This window comes from Peromyscus leucopus, chromosome 15 (genome assembly GCF_004664715.2).
Source record: "Peromyscus leucopus breed LL Stock chromosome 15, UCI_PerLeu_2.1, whole genome shotgun sequence".
Lineage (NCBI taxonomy): Eukaryota > Metazoa > Chordata > Mammalia > Rodentia > Cricetidae > Peromyscus > Peromyscus leucopus.
Window position 1 is genome coordinate 16,516,534 of NC_051076.1, and position 25,239 is coordinate 16,541,772.

General features: G+C 47.6%; 1 protein-coding gene across 1 annotated transcript; it reads right to left on the bottom strand.

The window, feature by feature from the left end:
* Positions 1-15,604: 15,604 nt before the first annotated feature.
* Positions 15,605-24,491, bottom strand: Srp9 (signal recognition particle 9). The gene is made up of 3 exons (XM_028859014.2): positions 24,253-24,491; positions 18,844-18,912; positions 15,605-16,674 (listed from the first exon to the last, which is right to left on the bottom strand). The coding sequence occupies exons 1-3, from the start codon at positions 24,322-24,324 to the stop codon at positions 16,555-16,557; spliced, it is 261 nt and encodes an 86-aa protein (XP_028714847.1). The 5' UTR covers positions 24,325-24,491; the 3' UTR covers positions 15,605-16,554.
* Between the last annotated feature and the right edge of the window lie 748 nt (positions 24,492-25,239).

Sequence of the window (25,239 nt, forward strand, 5' to 3'; positions counted from 1 at the left end):
GTCTGAGAGCTGTTCCAGAGGAGATGGATAAGATGTCCATGGATAAAAGAGGAAGACGGGGAGAGGAATAAGGAAACACGTGGCATGGGACTTAGCAGCTAGAGAGAGCACATGCAGGGGTGCCCAGGCCATTGTGCACAGTGCCCCAGATGGCCAGCCTTGAAGGCTAGGGTGGCTGGCTGGATGGCTAGGTGCCAGAACATCTGGAGAGGGCTTTGCACATCTGTCTGGTAACTGGGTTGGGACTCTGACTAGAATGGCTTCTGCATATTCCTGGGTTTCCTCACAGAATGGCAGTGACTGGGCTTCTTCTGTGGTGGCTCGGGGCTCCAGCGTGAACATAATTGGCCACAGCCCACGGGCATCATTTGTCGCCCAAGCCTGCAGCCCTGGCGGAATCAGGTCTTAGCAGCGGGAGCCGTCAGAGGCCTGCCCAGATATGAGCAACGAGGGCACAGAGAACTCCTGGCACTGAGGTTAATGGCAAATTAATTGTTCCACTGCGTTCTGAAAGCCTAAGCCAACCCACAGTCATGCCTAGCCCTGGAGTCTTTCTGGCCAGCCTGGCCGCATGGTGCCCCATCCTCCCTACCCCCCCACCCCCGTGGAGTTTCCACAAGACACACAAACCAGATGAGGCCCCTGCTCTCCCTCCAGGGTCTCGTTATTGGAACCCAGGCCCTGCTTCTTCTAGGGTCTGCAAGCACACCCTCCTGCCTCCACCTCGCCAGCCTTATTTTTCTGGAGCATGGCCCATCATCCTCTCTAGGGGCTCACACGTCTGAGCGTCCTCACAAAATGGTCCCCTTTCCCAAATGCCAGGACAGAGATCCTGTGTCCCTTAGGGCTCGGCCCAGCTACCCATCACAGAGTTACACTAGATCCTCCAACACCAACAGTCTCTGTCCTGTCGTGTGCTATCTGAAGCTGTGTGCCCTCCCTTATCGTCCGTCTCCCTGGTACCTTCCTTGTATTCACGGAGCCCACCGTGGGGCCTGCATGGACCTTGGTAGTCCATAAATGAACGCATGAACAGTGACTTCCATGGAAGGTAGTGGTGTGTGATTGTAGTTCATAAAGACATCGAGCCTCCCTTGTAGGAAGTAGGAAAAGGAATGGGAGACAGGTTGGAAATACGGTTTTCCAGTCTGGCTCTGCCACTCAGCCGCTGGTGACTTTTTGGAAAATTCACTCCCAGAGCCGCCGCCGCTGCTTCTTCTTCTTCTTCTTCTTCTTCTTCTTCTTCTTCTTCTTCTTCTTCTTCTTCTTCTTCTTCCTCTTCTTCTTCTTCCTCTTCTTCTTCCTCTTCTTCCTCTTCTTCTTCCTCTTCTTCCTCTTCTTCTTCCTCTTCTTCCTCTTCCTCTTCCTCTTCCTCCTCCTCCTCCTCCTCCTTCTTTTTAAGTTATAATTTGAGCCAAGTGTTTCGAAGCTCCCTGCTTTGGGCTGTATAGAAAAGGGAGGAGCCGGGCGGCGTCTTGAGTTGGTAGGGTTGCTCTGGGAATCCTGTCTAGATGAACGAGGGTGGACTGCAGTACCCGCCGTGCCCACAAGGAGACGCTGTAAGGGCGCTGTGAGAGTCACTCGGGCCCCAACCTGCAATTCGGTGCCGGTGAGGGCGCAGCTCAGTTGGAGCAGAATCACCAGGCTTCAGCCAATGCCAACAGCTATGGCTGAAACCATAGGAAGCTGCCACATCAGAGCTTCTGCTGCCTGTCTTTCATGGAAAGGAGGATGGCTAAGGAGTGTTTTCAGATGGTCACCCTGTTTGGCCAGTAGCTGTTTGGAAGGGAACCTCTTCCTGTAAAGTTGGGTTCCTGAGTGGAGTAGAGGAGGAAAACGCTCATGAGCCCTTCCACCCCAGTTCCCTGTTTAGGGCAGGCGCTTCAGGGTTGTTGAACAAACTCGAGGGGTCGTGACTGAGTCCGGATCTTTTCTGACTCCAGAATAGTCTTTTGGCCCCTGATCTACTACTAACTTGTGAGCCAAGGGTTGGGGTGGAGCGTTTGCCCCTGTTTTTCAGCACTGGCGCTGCCGTGAACTCAGCACACCTCTGCCCCTCTCTAGCTCGGTGGCTCCTGTGCTCTCTGAGACCCTAGGGTGCCCATGGCTCAGGGTGCATGGATGCCTGTCCTGCGCCTTCCAGGTGGGCTGTGATAATTTCCCCACCCAGCCTGGCCTGGGGAATCAGCATAGCCAAGCCTATGGTCTCATCGACCAACTTGGACTTGGACTTGGAAAAGGCAAGACTGCCTGGGCCACCTCTTCCTCTGCTTGGGCAAGATCTACCCGAACTGAGTCAAGGCAGTCCATGTACACTCCGAGCCTGTGTGCCTCTGCAAAGCTGGTTTCCCTTGGGAGAGGCAGAGATCACTGATCACCAACTTAGTCTTGGGAAAGGGGTGGGCAGCTGCCGCAGCAGTGAGCCCACAAAGGCATGAACCCCAGGGCGCATGCAGCTTCACAGACATCCCCGTAAATAGAGCTACACAGGGATGGTCCATCACCCAGGAGTTAGTTTGTCTCTGCTTCTCACAGAGACCCTGCAGGCCACAGAGACAACAGATCCAGCAAGAACATGAGCCAGGATCCCCCCCTCCCAGAGCTCAGCACCCAGGACCAGACAGGAGCTGTGGCAGGTGTGGCCAGGCTGCATACGTAAACTGAGACCCGGAAGGGACGCTCACAAGCAAAAGCATGACCCACGTCTCACGGTCCTGGCACCATTCAATATCTAGGGGCCCCCCAGACTGAGTCTGTCCAAGCAGGTTTCTTCTACCTCCCCACGCCCAACAAACATCAAAGTAGAGCGAGAGATACCTGCAGCCACCCAGGGAAACGAGCTCTATGAAGACACCCCAGTACTGGAACTCCCCCTCTACCCCACTCAGCAGAGGCCGCTGGAGGAGGTATGGAGCAGCCCTCAGACACCCCCTCCCCTTGAGTCTCGGGAGCAGGACTGGAGCTTCGTGCCCGATGGGAAGCGGGAGCTGATGGCCCCATGAAGCAACTTGCATGGCATTTGCACGCCCAGTCTTCCTTTGCGTGTAGGTGATCGAGTGTAGAGTGCGTTAGCCGTGAATTAAGGGACCACGGCGGCAGGTTCCCACATCTGCAGCCCCCCAGTACCGCCTTGGGTCCTGCTTGATTAGCGGTGAATCCGCTACTGCTGCCTTCGGGAAGGACTGGATTTGTTTGTGTTTTGACCCCTCCTTCCCACCATCCTCTATTTTCCCAATCCCATCTCCAGCATGGGAGCCACATTCGGGTATTCTTCAAGGGAAGTATACAGGCCTAGCCACTGAACCATTTCCCTGGCTCCGGCAGACACATTTTCTTGGATATGGTGTCAACTAGCAAGAACTCAGCTCGAAGTTCTTGCTCCCTGACCCCTTGTAGATGTGGGTTGAGCCTTTGTGGGGATGAGTTGGTTTAATCTCCCAAAATGCTTACCAGACAGTTCCTGATTTGTTTTCCAATGAGGAAAGCGAGGCCTTGAGAGGTGAGCTAACCCACCCAAGGTCTGACTGTGGTAAGAAGCTGACCAGGTTCACAGGTCTCCCAGGCCTGCTTTGCAAGCACCTGGCTACATCCCCAGCCCCTCACCAGGCTGAGAGGCAGGCAGGGGTGTTTCCAGACTGAGGGGAGAGCTTGTGGGACAGCAGGAAGATGGCAGGAGCAGATGATGACCACGGGTGGCCAGCAGTGCGCTCTGGCTTAGCTCTGGGGGAAGGACAGTGGCTAAGCCCAGGCAGGAGAGCAAGAAGGAGAGAAGATTGGCATATTCTTTCCTCCAGATTCTGTGTTCTGTCCCCTTTCCCAGGTCAGCCCAGACACACAGTCCCAACTCGCAAATCTTCCGGTTGTCACTGAGAGATTTCTGATTCCTCTGGACATGGACAGTGCCGGATCCAGCCTGACCTTCAGTCCTTGGTATAGGGGACTGTGGATTGGGAAATAATAGATAGGAAAAATACAGATGCAGACTAAGAAAAAGAGACACAGGATAGCTTCAGGAGGGCTCTGGGTCAGTAGTCGACTCAAGTTTATTCCTTATGGGCTCTTTATACACCAGCAAGGGGAGAGGCAAAGACCTATCCCTTTCAAGGCCAAGGTATAAAGTACAAACAAATGTAGACCCTTCCTTAATTTTCAAAACACCTGGTAACCACACCTTACAGCAGAGCATCTTGTAATTAGGCCTTCAAGTATAAGACACCTGGTAACCACTCCTTTGGCCAAAACATCCTATTGCTCAGCCTTTCGGGGCAAAGCAAACTTAGACTCTCTGACCCTGAGTCAAGATAGAATAAGGCCTCACTATGGAGTCTCTGTGGACCCCACAGGACAGCCCATGTGGCGTTCTGAGCCCAGAGGCTTCAGTTTGCTACCACATGGGGCTGGCAAGAGCGCTCTTTCTCCATCTGCCTGTTTGCCAGGTCACCATGTATTTCAGCTTTCTTACTGCAGATGATTCACTCTGACCCATTGGCTTTTAAACAGCAAAATTTAGAAGAATACAGTGCATTTTGTAGTTTCTAGTAAGGTGTCATAAACACACCCAGATAATGTCTGTGTGCAAACCAGTGACAGAGGCCACACAGGGTGATGGACAGAATCTTTGGGTTTGCTTCCTCTATCTGATGGATTACGGTACGGAACTGAACACAAGTGCTTCCATTTTCCCCTCAGTGGTGACACTTGCCATCCTCCAGAGTCCGTCTGGGGACACTTAAGAAGTGTCATCCATCTTCAGAGAAACCTGGCAGTTGTCTCTAAGGGCTGCTGGTTAGCAGATGGGGAACTCCCTCGGGGTCCCAGGCTAAATGAGGAGGAGACGGGAGGGACTGCCAGGTACCCTCTTATCCCATACCAGAGTTGGGGTACCAGGCACATCCCAAGAGGCAGCTGGTTTCCCCAGCATCTGCATAGGAACTTCCGGGGCTGGGGCTCTGCTGAGAGTTGAGGAGGGTATGATGGGGAGCCACAAACTCCCTAAGAGCCCAAGGACCCTGGTTCTAGTTCCTGGTATCTCGAGTTACTGGTAACCTAGGGAATGTCCTGCCCCCACTATTGTGGGAAGGGCCTGGGGCTCTCTATCTTGGCTCTGAGAATCCCTTTCTGACTCTAGAGACAGAGCTCCACTCAGAGTGGACAGCCAACACTCTTATCTATTGTCCACTTCCACATTCTCTTTTCCAGGCCCCCAACTGGCCTGCTACCACCAAGGGCCACATGGGTCAAGGCCACGGGCATCTTTCTGACTACCCCGTGGGAGCCTTCCCTCCCCTACGGACACTTCACGGCTGCTCCCCCCATCAAGTCCTCACCCCAATGCCCCAGGTTCCCATTGCTGCCCTGGTTTCAGGTTCTTCAGAGTCCTCAGCCTCCACTAAGCGATGTGATCTCGTCGTCAGTTCCCCTGACATCACATTTTTTTTAAGAATTTTTTTTAAGATTTATTTATTATGTATACAGTATTCTGCCTACACACGAGAAGAGGGAGCCAAATCAATTCTGCCTACACACCAGAAGAGGGCACCAGATCAAATTACAGATGGTTGTGAGCCACCATGTGGTTGCTGGGAATTGAACTCAGGACCTCAGGAAGAGCAACCAGTGCTCTTAACCTCTGAGCCATCTCTCCAGCCCGCAGGGTCACATCTTAACCCTTTATCTTGGTTTCCCTAATCCCTATAGCATCATGCCTAACACCTCCTAGGTGTCTGTCTTAGGGTTTCTATTGCTGAGAAGAGACACCATGACTATGGCAACTCTCATAAGGAAAACATTTAATTGGGGTGGCTTGCTTACCGTTTCAGAGGTTCCGTCCATTACCATCATGACAGGGAGGACAGTGAGGAGACACGGTGCTGGCTACATCTTAGTCAGAAAGCAACAGGATTAGACTGTGATGATGAGTGAAGCTTAAGCAAGAGAGACCTCAAAGCCACACACTTCCTTCAACAAGGCCACACCTCCCAATGGTGACACTCCCCATGAGCTTGTGGGGGCCAATTACATTCAAACCACCACAGTGCTCAAGAAATACCCGTGAAGTGCAGGACTGCCCACGTGACTGGCAAAGACAGCAGGGAGCCCTTTCCTCCAGGGCAGAAGGGATAGCCTATCAGCAGACACCCCACTGCCAGAGGGGAGCACACTCCTCCTCCTGAGGTGCAGTCAGCCTTGGTGAGGCTGGTACACACTCACCTACCGAGTGTGAGAGATCTAGCAGAGACGGGCTAGAGTCATCAGGGGTCACCTCAGCCTTGAGGCAGGGGACAGGGTTAGATTTCTGTGAGGAGGCACTGACGGCAGTCTGCCCGGTCCCTGTGAGGACTCAAGAAGTGCATGCCCAGCGGGGCGGTGGTGGCGCACGCCTTTAATCCCAGCACTCGGGAGGCAGAGGCAGGTGGATCTCTGTGAGTTCGAGGCCAGCCTGGACTACAGAGTGAGTTCCAGGACAGGCTCCAAAGCTACACAGAGAAACCCTGTCTCGGGAGGAGGAAAAAAGAAATGTATTCCCCAGTTGGATGTTCAGGCTGGAGCCTGGCCCACAGTCCTGGCTTCTTGAAGCTAAGCAGGTTCTGTATGACCATCATCCTCTGCAAGCCAGCTGTCTGAAAGAACCTAGTCTGTGATTCTCAAGTTGCCTTGCAAAGATCCCACAGGAGCCAATGAGGTGTGATGGGACAGTTCCCATGGAAGGGCCACTCTCAGAGTGAGCCTGCAGAACTCCAAAATGGATGGGGCTATCACCACCACCACCCCCCCCCCACCCCCCCCCCCCCCCCACCCCCCACCACCACCTCCACCACCACCACCCACCACCCACCATCTGGCATGGGTAGACAGAGGCCTGAGGGCATGAAGCCTAGTGGAGCTTGGGTTTTAGGGTTCCAGGATCCTCTGCTCAGTTGTTGGGGAATATTATCTTAACGTGTGTTGCTTTTGTTTATGTTGCACTTGTTTAACTCTCTGAAGCTGTGTTACTGTGCCTGCCTAAAACACCTGATGGTCTAATAAAGAACTGAATGGCAATAGCGAGGCAGGAAAAAGGAGAGGCAGGGCGGCAGGCAGAGAGATTATATAGAAGAGAAAAGATTAAAGAAAGAGAGAGAAGGAGGAAGACTCTAGGAGCCAGCCACCCAGCTACACAGCCAGCCATGGAGTAAGAGTGAGAGTAAGATTACAGAAGTAAGAAAAGGAAAAAGCCCTGAGGCGAAAGGTAGACAGGATAATTTAAAGAAAAGCTAGCAAGAAACAAGCCAAGCTAAGGCCGGGCATTTATAATTAAGAATAAGCCTCTGTGTGTGATTTATTTGGGAGCTGAGTGACGGGCCCCCCCCAAAAAGAGTAAAAAACAACCAACAACAGCTCAGTCTGCCATCCCAGCTGGGTCCCGGTTTCCTTTGCCAGGCTGTGGAAGGGGAACTGATCAACTACTTAGTGACAGATTTTAACTAGTTACTGGTGAGTGCCGTATCATGACAGAAATAAGTGCATATTAACTTGAGTTTCAGAGGCAATGACATTCCAGAAAGAGAGATGAGGTTGGCTAGAAGGACATAACCCAGCGCAGCCCTCAAATCCTGGCATTCCAAGTGGGGCATCCCAGTCGGTGGCATTTCTTCTCGAAGTCTCTGCCCCCTTAACTATGACATTGTAGGAAATGGTGTCTGCTATTGGGGTCGTTGAAAATACAGCACAGGGGAGGTGGGGCTGGAGGGACTGGGTCTATGTGCCCAGCCCATGCCAAGTTGGCCTCCCCCAGCCTCAGTTTCCCCATCTGCAAAATGGGAGTGTTGTATTAGTTCTTGGCAGGTTTGCCTCAGGCAGATAAGCATACTTTTTTAAAATAAACTTTTTTTAATTTGTGTTTGTGTGTGTGTGTGTGTGTGTGTGTGTGTGTGTGTACACACCACAGCACAACTTGTGGTAGTTGGTTCTTTTCTTCCACCCATATTGGTTCTGGAGACTGAACTCAGAACGTCAGGCTTCACCTTTATGTGCCCAGGCCCCAGAGTGTCCTCTCCTAAGTGCTCCAAGTGAGAAACACCGAGTGAGACCCTAGCTGCTGGTCACCACACATCTCTTCACTAGGCAAACATCAGGTGCTTGCCTTCAGGATCTGATCCTGTGGAAAGATGGTGGGGATGGGTGGCCGGGAACAGGTAACGAGTTTAACGTGGCCGCACTATAAAGACACCAGAGCAAGGGCCGCTTCTCCCTGCTCTTCCCCACAGCCCCTAATCCATCAATTACAGGGCTTCTACTATCCCCGCCTGAGCAGCTACTGTGTGCCAGGTGATGCCGACCCTTATTCTCTGCAGAGGAAAGAGAAGCAAGTGACTTGTCCACGGCCACGGCCCTGGAGGTTGAAATGGACCTCATGCCATCCCTTCATCCCTCATCCATGGGGGGCGTTGAGCATGGCAGACACCGTCCTGGGGACCTGATGAGCCTGAGGTTGACTCCTCAGTTACTAAGTCAGCCCAACCCTTGCCTCTGCCTGAGGTTGTCTGGGTGACATCATGGATGGAATGAGTGAGTCTGAAATAGAACTCCAGGGTGACAATCACAACACCTGCTACAGCAGCTGGCATGGCTGAATACTGACTGCCAGGCACTGCGAGCACCTTCCTATCGCTGAGATTTGATTTGCTCCACACCGTCACTTACGATGTGAGATGTCGTTGTGCCAACTTAAGAACACGGTGGTTGGGGCTGGGAAATGGCTCAGTGGATAAAGCACCTAAGCAAGCAGAAGGAGTCTGGATTCATGGCAGCCACACAAATGCTGGATGGGCATGGCAGCCCCCTGTGATCCCAGCACTTTCAGGGGCCAGAAACGGGAGATTCCCAAGGACAAGCTGACCGGCTAGACTAGCAAATCAGGAGCTCTGAGTCCAGTGAGGCCCGACCTTAGCGAATAAAGCAGAAAGCAATCCAGGAAGATATGCAGTGTCAACCTCTGGCCTCTGCATGACCACACACACGTTTGCACACAAAGAACATAACTGTTAACAGCCTGACTAATAGTTCACAGCCAGCAGAAACATGGGGCATTTCCTCAGGGCTCACCGGGGAAAGAAGGACCAACACTCTTCACTCTAATGTTCCAGGACAGGACCACTGTCAGGGATCACAGTGACTTCAGCATCCCAAAGGGCTAGACTCGGACACCACCAGAACTGGGCGCCTGAGACCTCTGACATGGAATGGCTGTTCCTCCTTGTTCCTAGGCCACTACAGCAGAGGCTACTAAGAGTCTGGTGAGCAGAGGGGCCAAGGCCGTAGCCCAGGTGGAGATTACACCAGGGGGGTTCACCCTGAACTAAGGGAGTTAAATGTATCCAGGCTTCTGCTGTGTCTCCATGGCCTGTGATGGGACTGGTGGGCAGGAGCAGAAGCCATACCTATCACTGTTTGTGGTTATATCTGACATCATCCCTGTCATCATAAGATGTTCAGGGGACACCAAGAACCCTGGGAGGGTTACCTGCTGGGTGTATGCAGTTACCCAGAAGAGTCAAGGACAACAGTGCCCCACTGTGCCCTGACCCCAGCCCTAAGGAGGAGCTTGGGAGAAGGGCAAGATGGAGGCAGAGGGTCCCGCTCACTCTACATTTGGTCAGATGCCCTGAACCCTTTCTCCTTCCAGCGGCTGGAGTCTGCCAGCAGTGTCCACCCACCCCCACGATTCATGTACGCTGGGGACAGATCTCTGTACGAAGGATCCAAGGGGTACCTGTGTCATGTAACCGCTGGGGACAGTCTCTGTACGAATATCCAAGTACTGCAGTAACCACTACAGATGTCTGACAATACAATACTGTTATGTAACATACAGATGTCTTACGAAGTATCCAAGGGGTACCTGTGTCATGTAACCACTGGGGACAGATCTCTGTACGAAGTATCCAAGGGGTACCTATGTCATGTAACCGCTACAGTCTCTGTACGAAGACAAGGGTACCTGTGCAGCTCGGCGCTGCCACCCACCAGCTGGGGTCTCTGGACAAGACCTTTCTCCTGGCCTCAGTCTCATCAACTTTGCGTGAAGATGAGGGAGGCCACTTCCTCCCTTCGGCCCTCTGGTGTGGAAGGTAGTCCCCTCAACACATACTTTGATGACCAGTGTTTGGGGGCTGGCCAAGCTCAGTGCCTTCTGCTGGTCATTTTTTTTCTACGCTGTTACAACCGCCAGAGTAACATGTGTACTGTTTTCACTCACTTTTCAGTGAGGGAACTGGAACACGTCCAAGGTCACAGCTAGAAATCAGCAGAACGGATTTCTACGAACAGACCCTCCATCCAGTCGTTCTTGTTCTTACTTAATTACCAATTGCATTGGCATATGGCAGGCTTCTTGCTAGCTAGCTCTGATAACTTAACTTAACCCATTTCTATTAATCTATGTTTTGCCATGTGTTCTGAGGCTTACCGGTCTGCTGGCATGTTGTTCCTTGGGCGGCAGACTGGCATCTCTCTGCCTCTCCTTTCTCTTCTTGTCTATCTGCTTGGATTTCCGCCTGCCTCTAAGTGCCTTGCCATGGGCCAACGCAGTTGGTAATTAAATAAGCCTCTGAGAAAGTTTCTGTAACAAAAGAGATCCATGATAGGCAGAATAGACCCAAAGATATCAACATCATAATCCCCAGAACCTGTGACCACATCTTTACAGATGGACAGTGCAGAGGAAGCGTGCACCTGAGGACGACAGCTTCAGAAAGCTGGGAGAGAAGATTGGGTAAACAAAGGGGCTTGCCCCAAACCTGACAGCCTGAGTTCAATCTCCGAGGTCCAGACAGTAGGAGGAGAGAATCAGCTCCTGAGTTCAATTCCCGCAGTCACACGGTGAAGGAGAGAATCAACTCCTACAAGCTGATGTGACTCCACAAGCAGATGTGGGACATGCACTCACGCATACAAGAACACATGCATATGTGATAAGTAAATAAATAGAATTAAAACAGAAAGGGGCGGGGAGCAGGCAGGCAGGCAAACAGTAATAAAACTAGGGACGTTTCTCTCGGCCTCCAGGACGACTGGTTGTGCCAACACCTTGGTTTTGGCCATTTAAGGCTCATTTCGAACACCTGAATCCATTAGAGAATCGAATGTGTCACCTTAAATAACTGAACTTGTGATCATGTGAGGAAGCGCAAATAGAAAACAAACCAATTTTAGAAAACCCCCAAACAGTACTCCTAGGCCAAAAAAAAACTATAAGCAACAGAAATGGGAAAGGCATTTGCAAAGTATTCAACCAAGCTTTCTAATTTAGTAATTTTAATAGAGTTGCTATGTGCCAGGCATCGATATTAATTTACTTGGTCCTCATAACTCTAAGTAATATTATTATTAATGCCATTTGACATCTGAGGAAACTGAGGCACTTAAGTTCAACTAACTTTACACTCAACAGATGTTAAATTTTGCAATTCAAATGGACATTAACTGGGGGCAGCTGTCGGGCTGGGTACTGGGGGCAGCGAGGCTGGGTACTGGGGGCAGCGAGGCTGGGTACTGGGGCAGTGAGGCTGGGTACTGGGGACGGCTGGGTCTGTGTGAACACTGCAGGGAGTCACGGGTGCAGCAGCTGCAGGCTGTCAACTGCGGGTGTCAGTTGCAACAGCTTCTCCTTTTTTTCTTGCCAGAAACACCTTACTGAGACTGAGGTGTAACTGGCACCCACTAAACTGAAGATATTTTGAATGTACAATTTGGGGTGTTTTTATTTATTTTTAATTTTTTTTAATTTTATGTACATTAGTGTTTGGGCTGTGTGTATGTCTGTGTGAGGGTGTCGGATCCCCAGGAACAGGAGTTATAGACAGTTGTGAGCCACCGTGTGGATGCTGGGAATTGAACCCAGGTCTTCTGGAAGAGCAGCCAGTGCTCTTAACCATAGAACCATCCCGCCAGCCCCTCATTTATAAGTAGTCAATGTTAGTGTTGAACTCTTGATCCTCTGACTCGTTCCTCAGTGCTCATTTTATTATTTTTTTTAATTAACTTACGTGTATAGATATTTTAGGTTCCTGCCTTGAGTTGTGTCCTGTATTTTGATCAAATATGTCACAAAACAAACTGCTAAAATAACACCAGTTAATTTCAACACCCAGAAATGCTGATGAAGGACACACTCAGGGCACACTACACCGTTCAGAAGATATGACCACTGGAGTCTTATTATGGGCTCTAAGAACTATTATCCAGGTTATTGCTACAGATTCATAAAAAGCAGATGTGAATGAGAAAAAGGTCATGTCCCCTTTCTCCCATTAATTCTGGGGAGAAAATTTAAAGCCAAAAAACTCAAAACTAAAAAAGTAGTATTTAATTGTACTTTCCCAAATAGAAGAAACAATTTTAACCATCAACAAATAGCTTAGAGACTGATGAAATAAAAAGACAAAAAAGTTAACAAAGAAAAACATTCACTTTTGATGTCTCTAAACTCACATTAGACTAAATGAATATAGTATACTCTAGTCAAGAAATCCATACAAAACAGGTGTGGTGGTGCTGTGGGATATCTTTCTGTGTGCTGTGAATATGTGTTGCTTTGATTGGTTGATAAGTAAGGCCATTTGGCCTATGGCAAGTCAGGTTATAGCTAGGCGGGAAATTGAGGATAGACAGGAAGAGAAAGGAGAAGCTGGAGAGACGCTGCTAGCTGCCACCAGGAGAAGCAAGATGTAGAAGTACTGGTAAGACACAAGCCATGTGGCAAAGTATAGGTTTATAGAAATGGGTTAATTTAAGATATAAGAACTAGCTAACAAGAAACCTGTGCTATTAGGTCATATACAGTTTGAAAATAATATAAGCCTCTGTGTGTTTATTTGGGACCAAGCGGCTGTGGGACACGGGTAGGAGAGATTTGTCCTAACTGCTGGCCGAGTGAGACACAGAAAAACTTCCAGCTACATTTTGGCTGCCCAATGTGGAGCAAGAGTTTCCACCTAAAACCTGAGAAAGCTTAAAAAAAAAAAAAAATCTAAAACGGAGCTAAAATCAGCTTCCTAGTTGTGTCTCTCAGGCAAGCCGTGAGCTACAGTATGGCAGGTTGGCAGCAGAGTACAGGCTTGACCTGCAATATGCTGCATGGTGGATTTAGCTTTTGCTAGTACAGACAAAAAAGAAAGAAAAATGATTTCTGGGCTACACGCTGCTTTGATGGAGGTATACACCCACTGCTTCCAAGAGTTGGTGGTGCACATGGCTCCCAGAGCTGGAGGTAAACATACCACCACCACATTGAAAAGCTGAAATGGGCGGAGTCAGCAGCCAAGGCTTCCACTTCAGTACTAGCCACTGCAGTTTAAAGCAATAGATTCACAATAAGGCAGATTCAGATGGAATAAGACCTTAAATGGTTTACATTATGTGTAAAAATGCAAGTAGGCTTGGAAGAGGGAGGAAAAGGAGGACAGACAGTTATATAAAGAAACAGTTTTTAAAAAAAAAATAAAGTCTTCAAAGAGACAGTAACGGTAATATAAAAAATAAGCCACGTAAAGATAGAAATCACACAGTCTAGATTATATTGTCTTTGGGATTTGACTGTAAAGGCTGCTCAGTTAAGCCAATGTCTATTTTAAAAGTATCTTGACTTCAAAATTTGGATCTAAGGATATGTTGCTTTGGAAAAGAGGCTCTGCTTTTGTTTCCACAGGAAGCAAGAGGCTATGGATTTGTTCCAGGTTAAGATGGATCAGATTTGATCAAGAGACCTCCTGAACCTCAACAGATGGTACCTATCAATAAAGGTTATAGACTGTCTTCCCAGGACTTGACCATTATCTTGAATTTTCTCAGGATCCCCATAAGACTATCAGTGCCCCCTATCAGCAGGAAGTAGCCTAGAATACTATGCTCACATTCCCAAAAAATGGATTATGGATGTTTGTCTTTGTTTAGGTTATTGGTTACAAATTGTTACTGGTCATAGTCAAGCTCTTTCTAAGAAAGAAAGGGGGATATGATATAAAAATATAGGATATAGATATGATAGGATAAAATGGTAGATTATTGAATCTACTTTTAAAGAGCAAGAACTTGCTTAAAATATTTTACATTGCTATGGATTTTAGTTTATTGATACAAATTTAATTTTGTTATGCTAAATATATCTCTAAAGGTGTTATGTTTGTGCAGCTCATTGAAATTGTAATGTATAAATAAAATATACAGATTAATAATTAGTCATCTATGGTATTCAAACTCATAGTCATGTTAGTTAACTTTTCTAGGTGTATATAGATATATTTCAGTTAGGTAGGTAATCTTCAAACACTTCAAAGACCTACAGAACATGGCATTTAAAATAGTTTAAAAATTTAAGACTTTCTGGACAGTGAGACACATCTGCTCCTGGCAGCACCAATTTACTTCCAAGCGAAAGATAGATGTTGAAAACACTCAATATGGAGTTTATCTTCTTGGCAAAAATAGCCATTTGGACAAGAAACTGCTCTTGCCTGGACTGCTGATAATATGTTGTATAAACTGTACATGCAGGACCCATAGGAAAATGACCACCAAATTTGCCAAAATGGGGCGAAATGATTCTTCAGGTTCCTGCTTTGCAGAGGAGACTGCCAAATATTTCACAGGACACAGGGAGAAGTGACTGAAAAACTCTAGGTCTACTGGCTGAAGATGGATGCCCAATGTTACAGAGGAACTCTGAATGACTGTCCAGGCAGGTAGAGGTCTCTGTTATTCTAGATTTTGGAAGTTGTTTCACAATGCATTTCCTGTTTACTTAGGTAATATTATATCCTTCTGGAGACTCTGATGTAGTTGAAGCTAGATAGTTATAATTTTCCTTGGTTGTGATAAAAGATAAATTAGATATGAACCTTAGACTTACAAATATAGGATAGATAGAATCTTTAATTTTGCCAAATACAAATTTGGCTAGATACTGTAATTGTAATTCTTGCTTGATAACTGTTCTATTATATGTAATTTTACTATGTTAAAGTTAAAACCCTCCATTTTGATTAGACAGAAAAGGGGAAGTGCTGTGGGATATCTTCTGTATGCTGTGAATATGTGTTGCTTTCATTGGTTGATAAGTAAGGCCATTTGGCCTATGGCAAGTCAGGTTATAGCTAGGTGGGAAATTGAGGATAGACAGGAAGAGAAAGGAGAGGCAGGAGAGACGCTGCTAGCCGCCGCCAGGAGAAGCAAGATGTAGAAGTACTGGTAAGCCACAAGCCATGTAGCAAAGTATAGATGTATAGAAATGGGTTAATTTAAGATGTAAGAGCTAGCTAGCAAGAAGCCTGAGCTATTAGGTCATATACAGTTTGAAAATAATATAAGCCTCTGTGTGTTTATTTGGGACCAAGCGGCTGTGGAACACAGGCAGGAGAGATTCATCCTGACTGCAGGGCCCAGGTGGGACACAGGAAAACTTCCAGCTACATGGTGGCCCAACCGTTAGTCCCAACTCTTGGGAAGCAGAGGCAAGTGAATCTCTGTGAGTTCAAGGCCAGCCAGAGCTAGTGAGACCCTAGCTAAAGAAAGAGAAGGAAAGGAAAGAAAAGAAACATATACAAGAAATTAAAAACTTGAACAAAAATAGTATGCTTATATTTTATTTACTGACTTCTAAAACAGGCTAAAATTCTTAAAATAAAAATTTCAAGTTAAAATGTTATTAACATGACAAATTCTTACAAAATAAACTTTAGTGCAGGACCTTCTTCACTTTACTCTTGAGCAGACAACATGGGACATTACATGTAGGTGGTAAAATCAGATTACAAATACAGGCTAAATATGAAAGAGTAGACTTCTGCTTTACTGAAACCTAACAGTTCTAAGAGGCATGCTATGCTTAATACTTTAGTTCAGTCTGAATAATCCTTACCCTTCTGAGCAACCACAGGCAGGAATTACAGGATGAATGTTCTGCATAGGGTGGTTTCCTTCCGTCACAGTCACCATCATTCTGCCTGTGCACTCAAGTAACCGAAAGTCAGACTCACAGCCTGACTTTGCTCAGCAAGCTGATGCTACATATCCCTTCTATTCAAACACAGTTTGAACCTGGCAAGAAAGGTACAGCAGGCTTGCAATTCACACCGATCATGCGCACTGCAGAGCAGTGGCCTCAGTTGCCGAGTTTATTATAAACGGCACAAATGTTATGCTCCAAAAGAAACATACCAACACAGCAAAAGGTTACATTTTATTTCCTCTTAAACACAATCTAGAAAGAACTAACTTTTCTTGTTGACTCATCAACAAATTACTGATATGAATTTATCAGAAAAATAATTACATATTTGCCCAACATCAAAGGATCTGCAAAAAGTTACTAAGGTATTTCTTATTCAGTTTCCAAAAATAAAGGTTTTCTAACTGAAAGCGCTGACATCCCACTGTCTAAAGCAATCCTTAGAACACAGGCTGGTCTCTCAGCTCAACAGCTCAGTTACATAAATATTTTCTTCCCAACACTTTCTCAGTTTCAAAAGCTATTTACTTCCCAAGAACATACAAACAGCCTTCTTCATTGCAAACCATTCATTCTGTTTCCATGGAGACGCTGCGGGATTCCTTGGCCACCATAAGTCGCATTAGTTGACTGTGGAATTTCTCAATCTTCTTTACATCTTGAGCTTGGTCTGTTCTGTACACCAAACACTGTCAGAAAATGTAAAGACACACAAACTAAGCAAAGCTAGATTCTAGTAATGAGGGAAGCAGGTTAGTGGTCAAATATCTGGGAGTCTTGTCTGTCCTTATTTTGCTCTATTCTCTCTGGAGTCATACTGAGCATCCAACAATTGCTTTCCCTACATTACTTTAAATGCCACTGCTGCAGATGAAATGTACAGAAACTCCTCTAGGAACATCTCAAAAATGGCAAGTTAAATCCTGCTGTCTATAAGTTCCAGTCCCCTCTTCTGGCCTCCTAAGGTACCAGGCATGCACATGGTACACAGACATACATGCAGCAAAACACCCACATACCTAGAATAAATTAATAAAAAAAAAAAGCTGAAGATCATTCTCAGCTACATAGCAAGTTCAGGCCAGCATGGGCTACAAGACTTTTACTATTAAGTTGTATTTATGTATTTCCTACTGGAGAGACCGGTCTCTTCCTAATGCAGAAAACACATCAGAGGGACCTGAGGATGACATGTAAAGGGTTTGTTTTTAAGGGAGTTAACAATCAAGTTTTCACTTTTAAAAATCATTCTGGCGGGGCTGGAGATATGCTCAGTAGTAGTGCACATGTAGTGTGTGGACAGCCCTTGGAAAATAGGAGGGAAACTGTGTGTGTGTGTGTGTGTGTGTGTGTGTGTGTGTGTGTGTGTGAGAGAGAGAGAGAGAGAGAGAGAGAGAGAGAGAGAGAGAGAGAGAGAGAGAGAGAGATATCACTGGCAGTGCACAGGATGAACTAAAGAAAGGCACGGCATGTTGAGACGGTTCTAATACACAGTGTGGCCCTCATCTGAGGAGAGCATCAGTGAAGATGGAGAGCCGGTGACAGGAGCAGGAGGCGGAAGAGGCTGGAGTCAGCAAGTCCGAATGCCTAGCCCAGTGTAGGTATGGCACGTTAAGAGATCAAAATGCCACTTTCCAAATAAACCAACAGTAGGCATAACCACCAAAGAAAAGAAGGGACCAAATACCATCCCCAGGCTTCCGGCCAGGTGGGTGACAGCATGCCTAACCACAGACCAGAAGGAGCAGATGAAGAGCTGATAGGCGCCACTCTGGAAAGGCTAACTCTGAAGGGTGCATTAAGTAATGTCACTTGACTTGAGTTAGTCAGAGTCTCAGAAGAAAAATAGGAGTCAAATACACAAATCTGTAAGCAGACATGGATACAGAAGGTACCAGCTGTCAATCAAATGGACTGTTCTAGAAGAAGCAATACAAAAGGATAACCAAGGCCAGAATACTGGTAAAAGATGGTTATTTATGGGGAAACATCTAGTAATGAGCAGAGACGGGAACACAGAAGAACAAGGCAAACATAGAGCAAAGCTACAAGTGCTAAAACTTCCCACGGAATATGGTCTTCACACCGGATGTGGAGGGATCAAATGAACATGAACTAATGACAGCACTGGCCTCGAGCTCTCGTCATAGCACAGTGAGTTCACATCAGGAGCAGTACTGGTGGAGGGCACAGGAGTCCAGCCAGAGGCAGGGAAGGACCAACGGAGAAACGGTAACAAGCCCTGGGTCTGGTTTCAAATATATCATTTATGGAGTCAGGCATGATGATGCACACCTTTGATCCTAGCATTTTGTGAGTTCGAGGCCAGCCTAGTCTACATAGTGAGTTCCAGTACAGCCAAAGCTACACAAAGAAACCCTGACTCAAAAAGAACAACAAACAATTATATAAAATGGACTTCTCACCATGAGAAAGGAAACCTGCTCAATTTAAATCTCTACATTTTCTGGCTTAAGGCCTAAGAAGTGGCTCTTTGGGCCACTGCTGGTACACTGCCTTCCCGAAGCAAGCTCAGCTACTTCCTGAGTCTAAAAGAACAGCTTCAGGCCAGGTGGTGGTGGTGCAGACCTTTAATCCCAGCACTTGAAGGCAGAGGCAGGCGGATTTTGTTGAGTTCGAAGCCAGCCCAGATACAAAGTGAGTTTCAGGACAGCCAGGGCTACAGAGAAACCCTGTCTCAAAAACCCAAAAAGAACAGCTCTAGAATGAAGTCTTCACTATGGAATGCATGCACAGCAAGTACCCTAGAGAGGTCATCTGCACGAACTCTCCATAAACAACTTCAAACAAATGGTCAACTCACACCCCCCATGCAACAAATAAAAATGGATACTTACAACTAAATCGTCTGTTACTTTGATACACAGATTCCCATCAACATGCCTGTATTTGAGAACCACACGTACCTGCAATAAAAATACTGATTTAAAAACAGCAAAAATAGACAGATGGCACTATTCATAAACAATTGAGTCACGTGGGTGCAAAATCTCTACAGAATAAATGCCCCAGACACCGGAAAGTGCTCCCACTGTAACCCCTTCACTGAGATGAGGTGAAGGGGGAAAGCCAGCACAGTTCAATTATATATGTTCTATGTATACTTTAAATAGATGTGTGCATATGATACATGTGCGCACATGTATGCAGAGCTATGTGCTCTAGTCTTCATTGTGATTTTTAAAGATTATTTTTATTTACGTGTTTACACACTTGTGTGCTTTCCCTGCATGTATGTCTGTGAACCATGATGAGTCCCTGGTACCTGCAGAGGCCAGAGGAAGGTGTTAGTGTCCCTGGAACTGGAGTTACAGATGGTTGTGAGCTGCCATCTCGGTGCAGAGCTGGAAACCAAACCTGGATCCTCTGCAAGAGCCCTCTCCCCAGCCCTGTCCATGTTCTCTCCTGAGAGGGGGTCTCTCAATGAACCCAGAGCTTACTGGCTGGCCAGGCTGGTGGCCAGTGAGCTCTGGGAATCGGCGTGTCTCCCTCCTGCTTTCTGCCCACTCAGTGCTGGAGTTACAGATGCACACCACGCCCAGATTTTACAGGGGTGCTGAGGATCCAAACTCAGGTCCTTAAGTTCACACAGCGAGCATTTTAATCACAGAGCCATCTCCCTAGCCCCTACTTTAAAAACAAACAAACTTTTGTTCTCAAAGGTGGGCGCTGTATTTGGAGTTTGAAGAAATGTACTAAAATCCCCAGCACACACATCAAGGAATGTCTGTGAGGTGGCCTGGCACTCTGTCAGTCAAACAAGTGACAGGAAGGGATGGCAGGGAGCAGAAATGCAAAGTCCAACTCCATCCCTCAGGAAAGCGTGCTGCAGGCGGGCAGGCCACGCCCCCTTCCCACCTGCGCACACTCCTCCGGGAAGACAGTTCAGACTACTCAGCACAGGCCCATCTTTATCAGGGCAGCACAGGAAGAGGCTGTTACCCGGAAGGGAGTCCACCTGAAGAGTCCACGTCCTCCCAAAACCAGAATCGCTCAGAACAGTGAGCCTGTGTCTCGGGACACTTTCTGATGCTCGCTCTTCTACACTTAAGTAGCCGTGACGTAATCTGGATATTGGCACACCCCTCTACAACAGCAGCCCACACTTCACTTCTAGAAATTTCTGTCACTGATGAACGCAAACACAGAGACTGAAGCAGTCAGTGCTTTGCTATCAGTAACTCCTGTTTAGGTCACTTTAAAAAACAAAACAAAACCCTAAGGCTCACCGGCCCTTTCCTGCCCTTTGAGTCCCCAATTCCTAAAGCCCACAAATATAAAATGATTTCAGTGTGGCAAGAAGTTTGTCTAGGTGAGGACAGAGGGGAAACTCATCCAGAATATAAAATAACTACCCATGTTTACAATATCTGACCTATTCTCTGAACAAATTCAGTACTATAATTTTTTTTAATTTACTTTGTAGGAACAAAGAGAAACCAAATTTTAAAAGATAAACTAAGCAAGACAACAATGTAGGATTTTAACTGTTGGCTAAAATATACTCATTGTTTTCACAGGGACAGAGAGTTATGGAGCTAATGGTGCTACAAGACAGGTATCCATTTTCAGGGGAGTCACAGACAAAAACTCAAGGCTCCTGTCCACTGAGTTCGGCAAACCAAAATAATCAGACATAGCAGAATGAACTAAGAGTCCTAGAAAAAAAATACTGTGAAAATACTAAAGGGATAAAAGCGGTTTACACTGAGAAAAGGGGAAAGAAGAGTCACTTTCCTTAGGAGGTGGCTTTGAAAACCGCATGTCTTGTTTTCCCAGAGAGAAGGCTGGAGAAAGTATAAGCAGCATTCTGAACAAAGATCCGATGTATTCTGTGGCTTCAGCTATGGGTTGGGGGTGGGGGTATGATTGAGTCAAGACAGTGAGCTGGGAATTTGGAACTTTATTCAATAATCAATGAAGAACTGGTTTTAAGCACAGGACATTTCAATGTCTCTATTTTCAGACAGCTACGGCAGGAATGTGAAGGAGGGTCTAAAAGGAAGACAGACCCAACTAACAGGCTCTTTCTCAGTCCACCAGCAACAGCATTTCCGCTCAAGCCATGCAGGTCAGTGTGGTAAAGGATGAGAAGACATGTATGGGCTCCACAGGAAATGTGCTGGGGAGAGAAGGCGCAATCTTAGCAAACACTTCAGAGACCTGACAAGCTGTCTTCTTTAGTCCTTCAAGAATCAGAAGGGCTGGGGTTCAGAGCCAGGGTCTGTACTTGAGCTTAAGCTCTCAGAGCAAATCATCTTGGAACTTGAGAATGCGGTTCATGCTCTACATCCCTCTCCAGTCAGAGGAAAAGTGAAAACCTAGCAGAAGGCTACGAGGAAGCAGAAGTCCGTAGGCCACTAGGATTTTCTAGCTAGGTAGAAATGCAAGGTTCTTCCCTTCCTGTCTGTTCTAGACATGTCTTCATCACCACCACTTCCTGTCTGTTCTAGACATGCTTTCACTACCACTTCCTATCTGTTCTAGACATGCTTTCACCACCACTTCCTGTCTGTTCTAGACATGCTTTCACCACCACTTCCTGTCTGTTCTAGACATGCTTTCATCACCATCACTTCCTGTCACTTCTATTTTCATGTTCCCTACAACTGCCACCACATTCCTAAAAATACAGCCACTGTGGGTGCTGGTATATTCTTCCCCACTCTTTCACTAAATTAAAAAATTATACTGTTGTCGGTATCAGGCCCTTCTGGACAGAATCCCGTACCACCCTACAGCACGCTGCTCAACTGAGGAAATGGCAAGGGGAAGGAACATGAACCAGGTCGATACCAGAAGCCACCATCACAAACTGCCATTTCAAAAATACCTAATCTATTCACCATTTATTATCACTTTGTAAATAAAACTGACGAACTATTAATGTCAATTTAAGAATAACAGAATAACTAGTTTTAAATCTCACCTTAGAAGGGAGCCTGGAAGAGGATTATCTAGACCAGGTTGGCCTGTGGGCATGTGGGACTGTTTACTGGGCCCTGAACTGCAGGAGCAGAGCCAGTCAGCTAAGAACCAGGGGACACAAGCAAGCAGGCAGCCTGGTTTTCCATTCACTTCTCTCTGCTCTTGACTATGGTTGTAGTGGTTTCAAGTTCCTGCCTTGACGTCCTTCAATAACGGACTTTAACTGGAATGGTAAGCCCAATTAGCCCTTCCTCCCCTGTACTGCTGTCTGTCAGGGGTGTTGTCATAGCAACAGAAATGAAATTACAACCATTGGCACCATGAAAAGCCAGGAATGGTAGCACATGCCTGTAATTCCAGCAACAGGCTGCTGCAGAGGACCTTCAGTTCAAGGGCAATTTGGGCTTAACACAGCAATACCTCTTCTCAAAAAAATACAGAAGGGGATGGGGAGCTAGACTAGGAAGATCAAGAGTTCAAGATCACTCTCAACTACATAGTAAGTTAAAGAGGCCCATCTGGGCAGGTGGGAAGAGGATGTCTTAAAAATAAACAAGGATGGATCAAAATGTCTACTGTCTATTCAGATCTTCTATTGTTCCGGCTCATTCCTCCTCTTCCTCCTCCTCCCCCTTCCTTCTTCTTTTCCTTCTAATGAACTTCTTCCTCTTCTTCTTCCTCTCTCCCTAAAACAGGATCTTATTGTGTAGCCTAATCTGACCTCAAATTCTCTCTTCTCCTTTCTTCAGCTTCCTGAATGCTGGGATTACAGGTATACACCACCATTCCCTTCCTGGGTCAAAGACCACTCATTATTATAATAGCAACTTATCTTGCTGTGGCTGGACACAGGTTTGGTTCCCAGCACTCACATGGTGGCTCACAACCATCCCTAACTCCAGATCCAGGGGATTTAATGCCTTCTTTTGACCTCTGGAGGCACCATGCTGGCAAAACACTGATACACATAATAATTAATGAAATAATCTTTTTTAAAGATGCTCTTTGTTTAAAAAAAAAAAATACCTGTAGTAAGTACTGCTATCACAAGTTGCCAGCACCAGCCGGGTGATGTTGGTGAAGGTCTTTAATCCTAGCACTTGGGAGGCAGAGGTAGCATCTCTGATTTCTACGCCAGACTGGTCTACAGAGCAAGTTCCAGGACAGCCAAGGCTACCCAGAGAAACCCTGTCTCTGAACAAACAAACAAAAACCAAGTTGCCAGCACCAATGTATTTTTAAATTTTTTTACTTAGTACTATTATTTTGGGCGAGTGTTTGGTTAGAGGACAACTTTGGGGAGCTGGTTCTTTCTTCCCATCTTTATGTGAGTTCTGCATACTAAGCACCTCCCCAGCCCCGATACAGAGCTCTAAAAACAGTTCGTGTTATATGTGGGTCATTAGAAATGGCATACAGAGCCGGGCGGTGGTGGCACACGCCTTTAATCCCAGCACTCGGGAGGCAGTGCCAGATTTGTAAGTTCAAGGCCAGCCTGGTCTACAGAGCGAGATCTAGGAAAGGCGCAAAGCTACACAGAGAAACCCTGTCTCGAAAAGAAAAAAAAAAGGCATACAGTAAGCCCCGAGCCCCGGTTCTTGAGATCTGTTAACTACTTCTCATTTTCTTTTTTCTCCCGTGGGTATATTCATAATACATGTATCTACCGCACCTTCAACAATCCTTAAGGGATGGTGAAATTTACCTCTGTGTCTCTCACAGAACCTATTCTGAATTGGTGAGATAGGAATGGGGAGATTTGCTTTGGGGAATGAAGCCGTTTGCAAACATTTCTGCCTGAGGTATAAGAACACTTCTGCCAGAGTTATAAGTGCAAGATTCTCAGGGTTTCAAAGCGATCACTGACCCACAGAAAAGTCTAAGAATCCCCATTATCCTGGGGAGCGGGGCAGGTGCGTCCCGACCGGGGACCTTCCAAGGCTGTCTGAGTGGGGGCCATAACATTATCACAACATTGTATAAAGGCCTCTGGGGAAGGGAAAGGGGCACCAAATAAGTGACGGACAGGAAAGAGAAGGCGCAGGGGGAGGAGCCCCAGCCTCAGCGACACGTAAACCAACCAAAGCCAAGGCGGAAGTTAGGGGTTCCCTCGGGGGAGGACGCCGTGGAGTCTGCCGCTGCGGAAAAGGCTCTGCCTGTGGATGCTGTCGGGGCCTCCCTGGGCCCCGGGTCAGCCGGGAGGAGACGGAGGGCGCGGTGAGTGAGGCTCGAGGGCGGACGTTGCTTCCTGGATGTGCTAACGGCGCAGCCAAGGCAGAGAAGATCCCAGCCCCGGGGCCGTCCCGCTAGCGACTCACCTTCATGGGATCGGCGAGGTAGAGCTTCTCGGCCGCGCGGCTGAACTCCTCCCAGGTCTGGAACTGAGGCATCGCGGCTTCGGGCAGCGAGAGACGAGGCCACGGAGGGGAAACCAACGCGACCCACCGGCAGCCCACCGCCTCCTGCAACCGCCCACGGCGCGGGGCTGCGGCGGCGGCGGCACAAAGACGGAGGCCGCTAGCGCCCACGCCATTGGTCGGCCTCGGCCGCGCCGGTCCAATGGGCAGGAGGCATGCTCCCAGGGGGCGGTGCCTCCGCTTGGAGCGTCGGGAGCCGGGGAGAGGGTGGCGGCTGCCACAGCGCCGCCTGCAGGGCTGGAGGGGTCGTGTCTGCGCCTCTGCCTTCTTTCCCGGCCGTGATTGGTGACAGCGCAGCTCTGTGACCCGGCTGCGGCGTCCAAGTTACAGGCGTGGTGATGACGAGGCCCAGCTGTCACACTCACAGCCTAATCAAGGAGTTGGGGAAACGTAACAGGAGTGTAACCAAAAACCTTCTGTGGTAGAGTTTTTGTACTGGCTACATGGAGCCAAAACGTAGCAGGTGAGCAGGGAAGGGCTGAACACCTAAGCACATGTTAGAGCCGCAGTGTGCTTAATAGGAGAACAGTGCTTAGGGAATGGAGCAAGAGAAGAAGCAAGGAGCAAAGAAAGCCACGTCGTGGCATCTGCTAGGATAAGACATTCGAGCCTGGGCTGGAGAGATGGCTCAGAGGTTAAGAGCACTCGATGCTCATCCAGAGGACCTGAGTTCAATTCCCAGCATCCACAGAGCAGCTCACAACTGTCTGCAACTCTAGTTCCAGAGAATCCACCACCTTTTCTGGCTTCCACAGGCACCAGGCACACAGGTGCCGCACAAACATATATGCAGACAAAACACCCACACCCATAAAATAAATTAATTTAAAAAAGAAAAAGGAAATTTGAACCATTTCCTCCAGGCAATGTGTGACACAGGATAGCTTT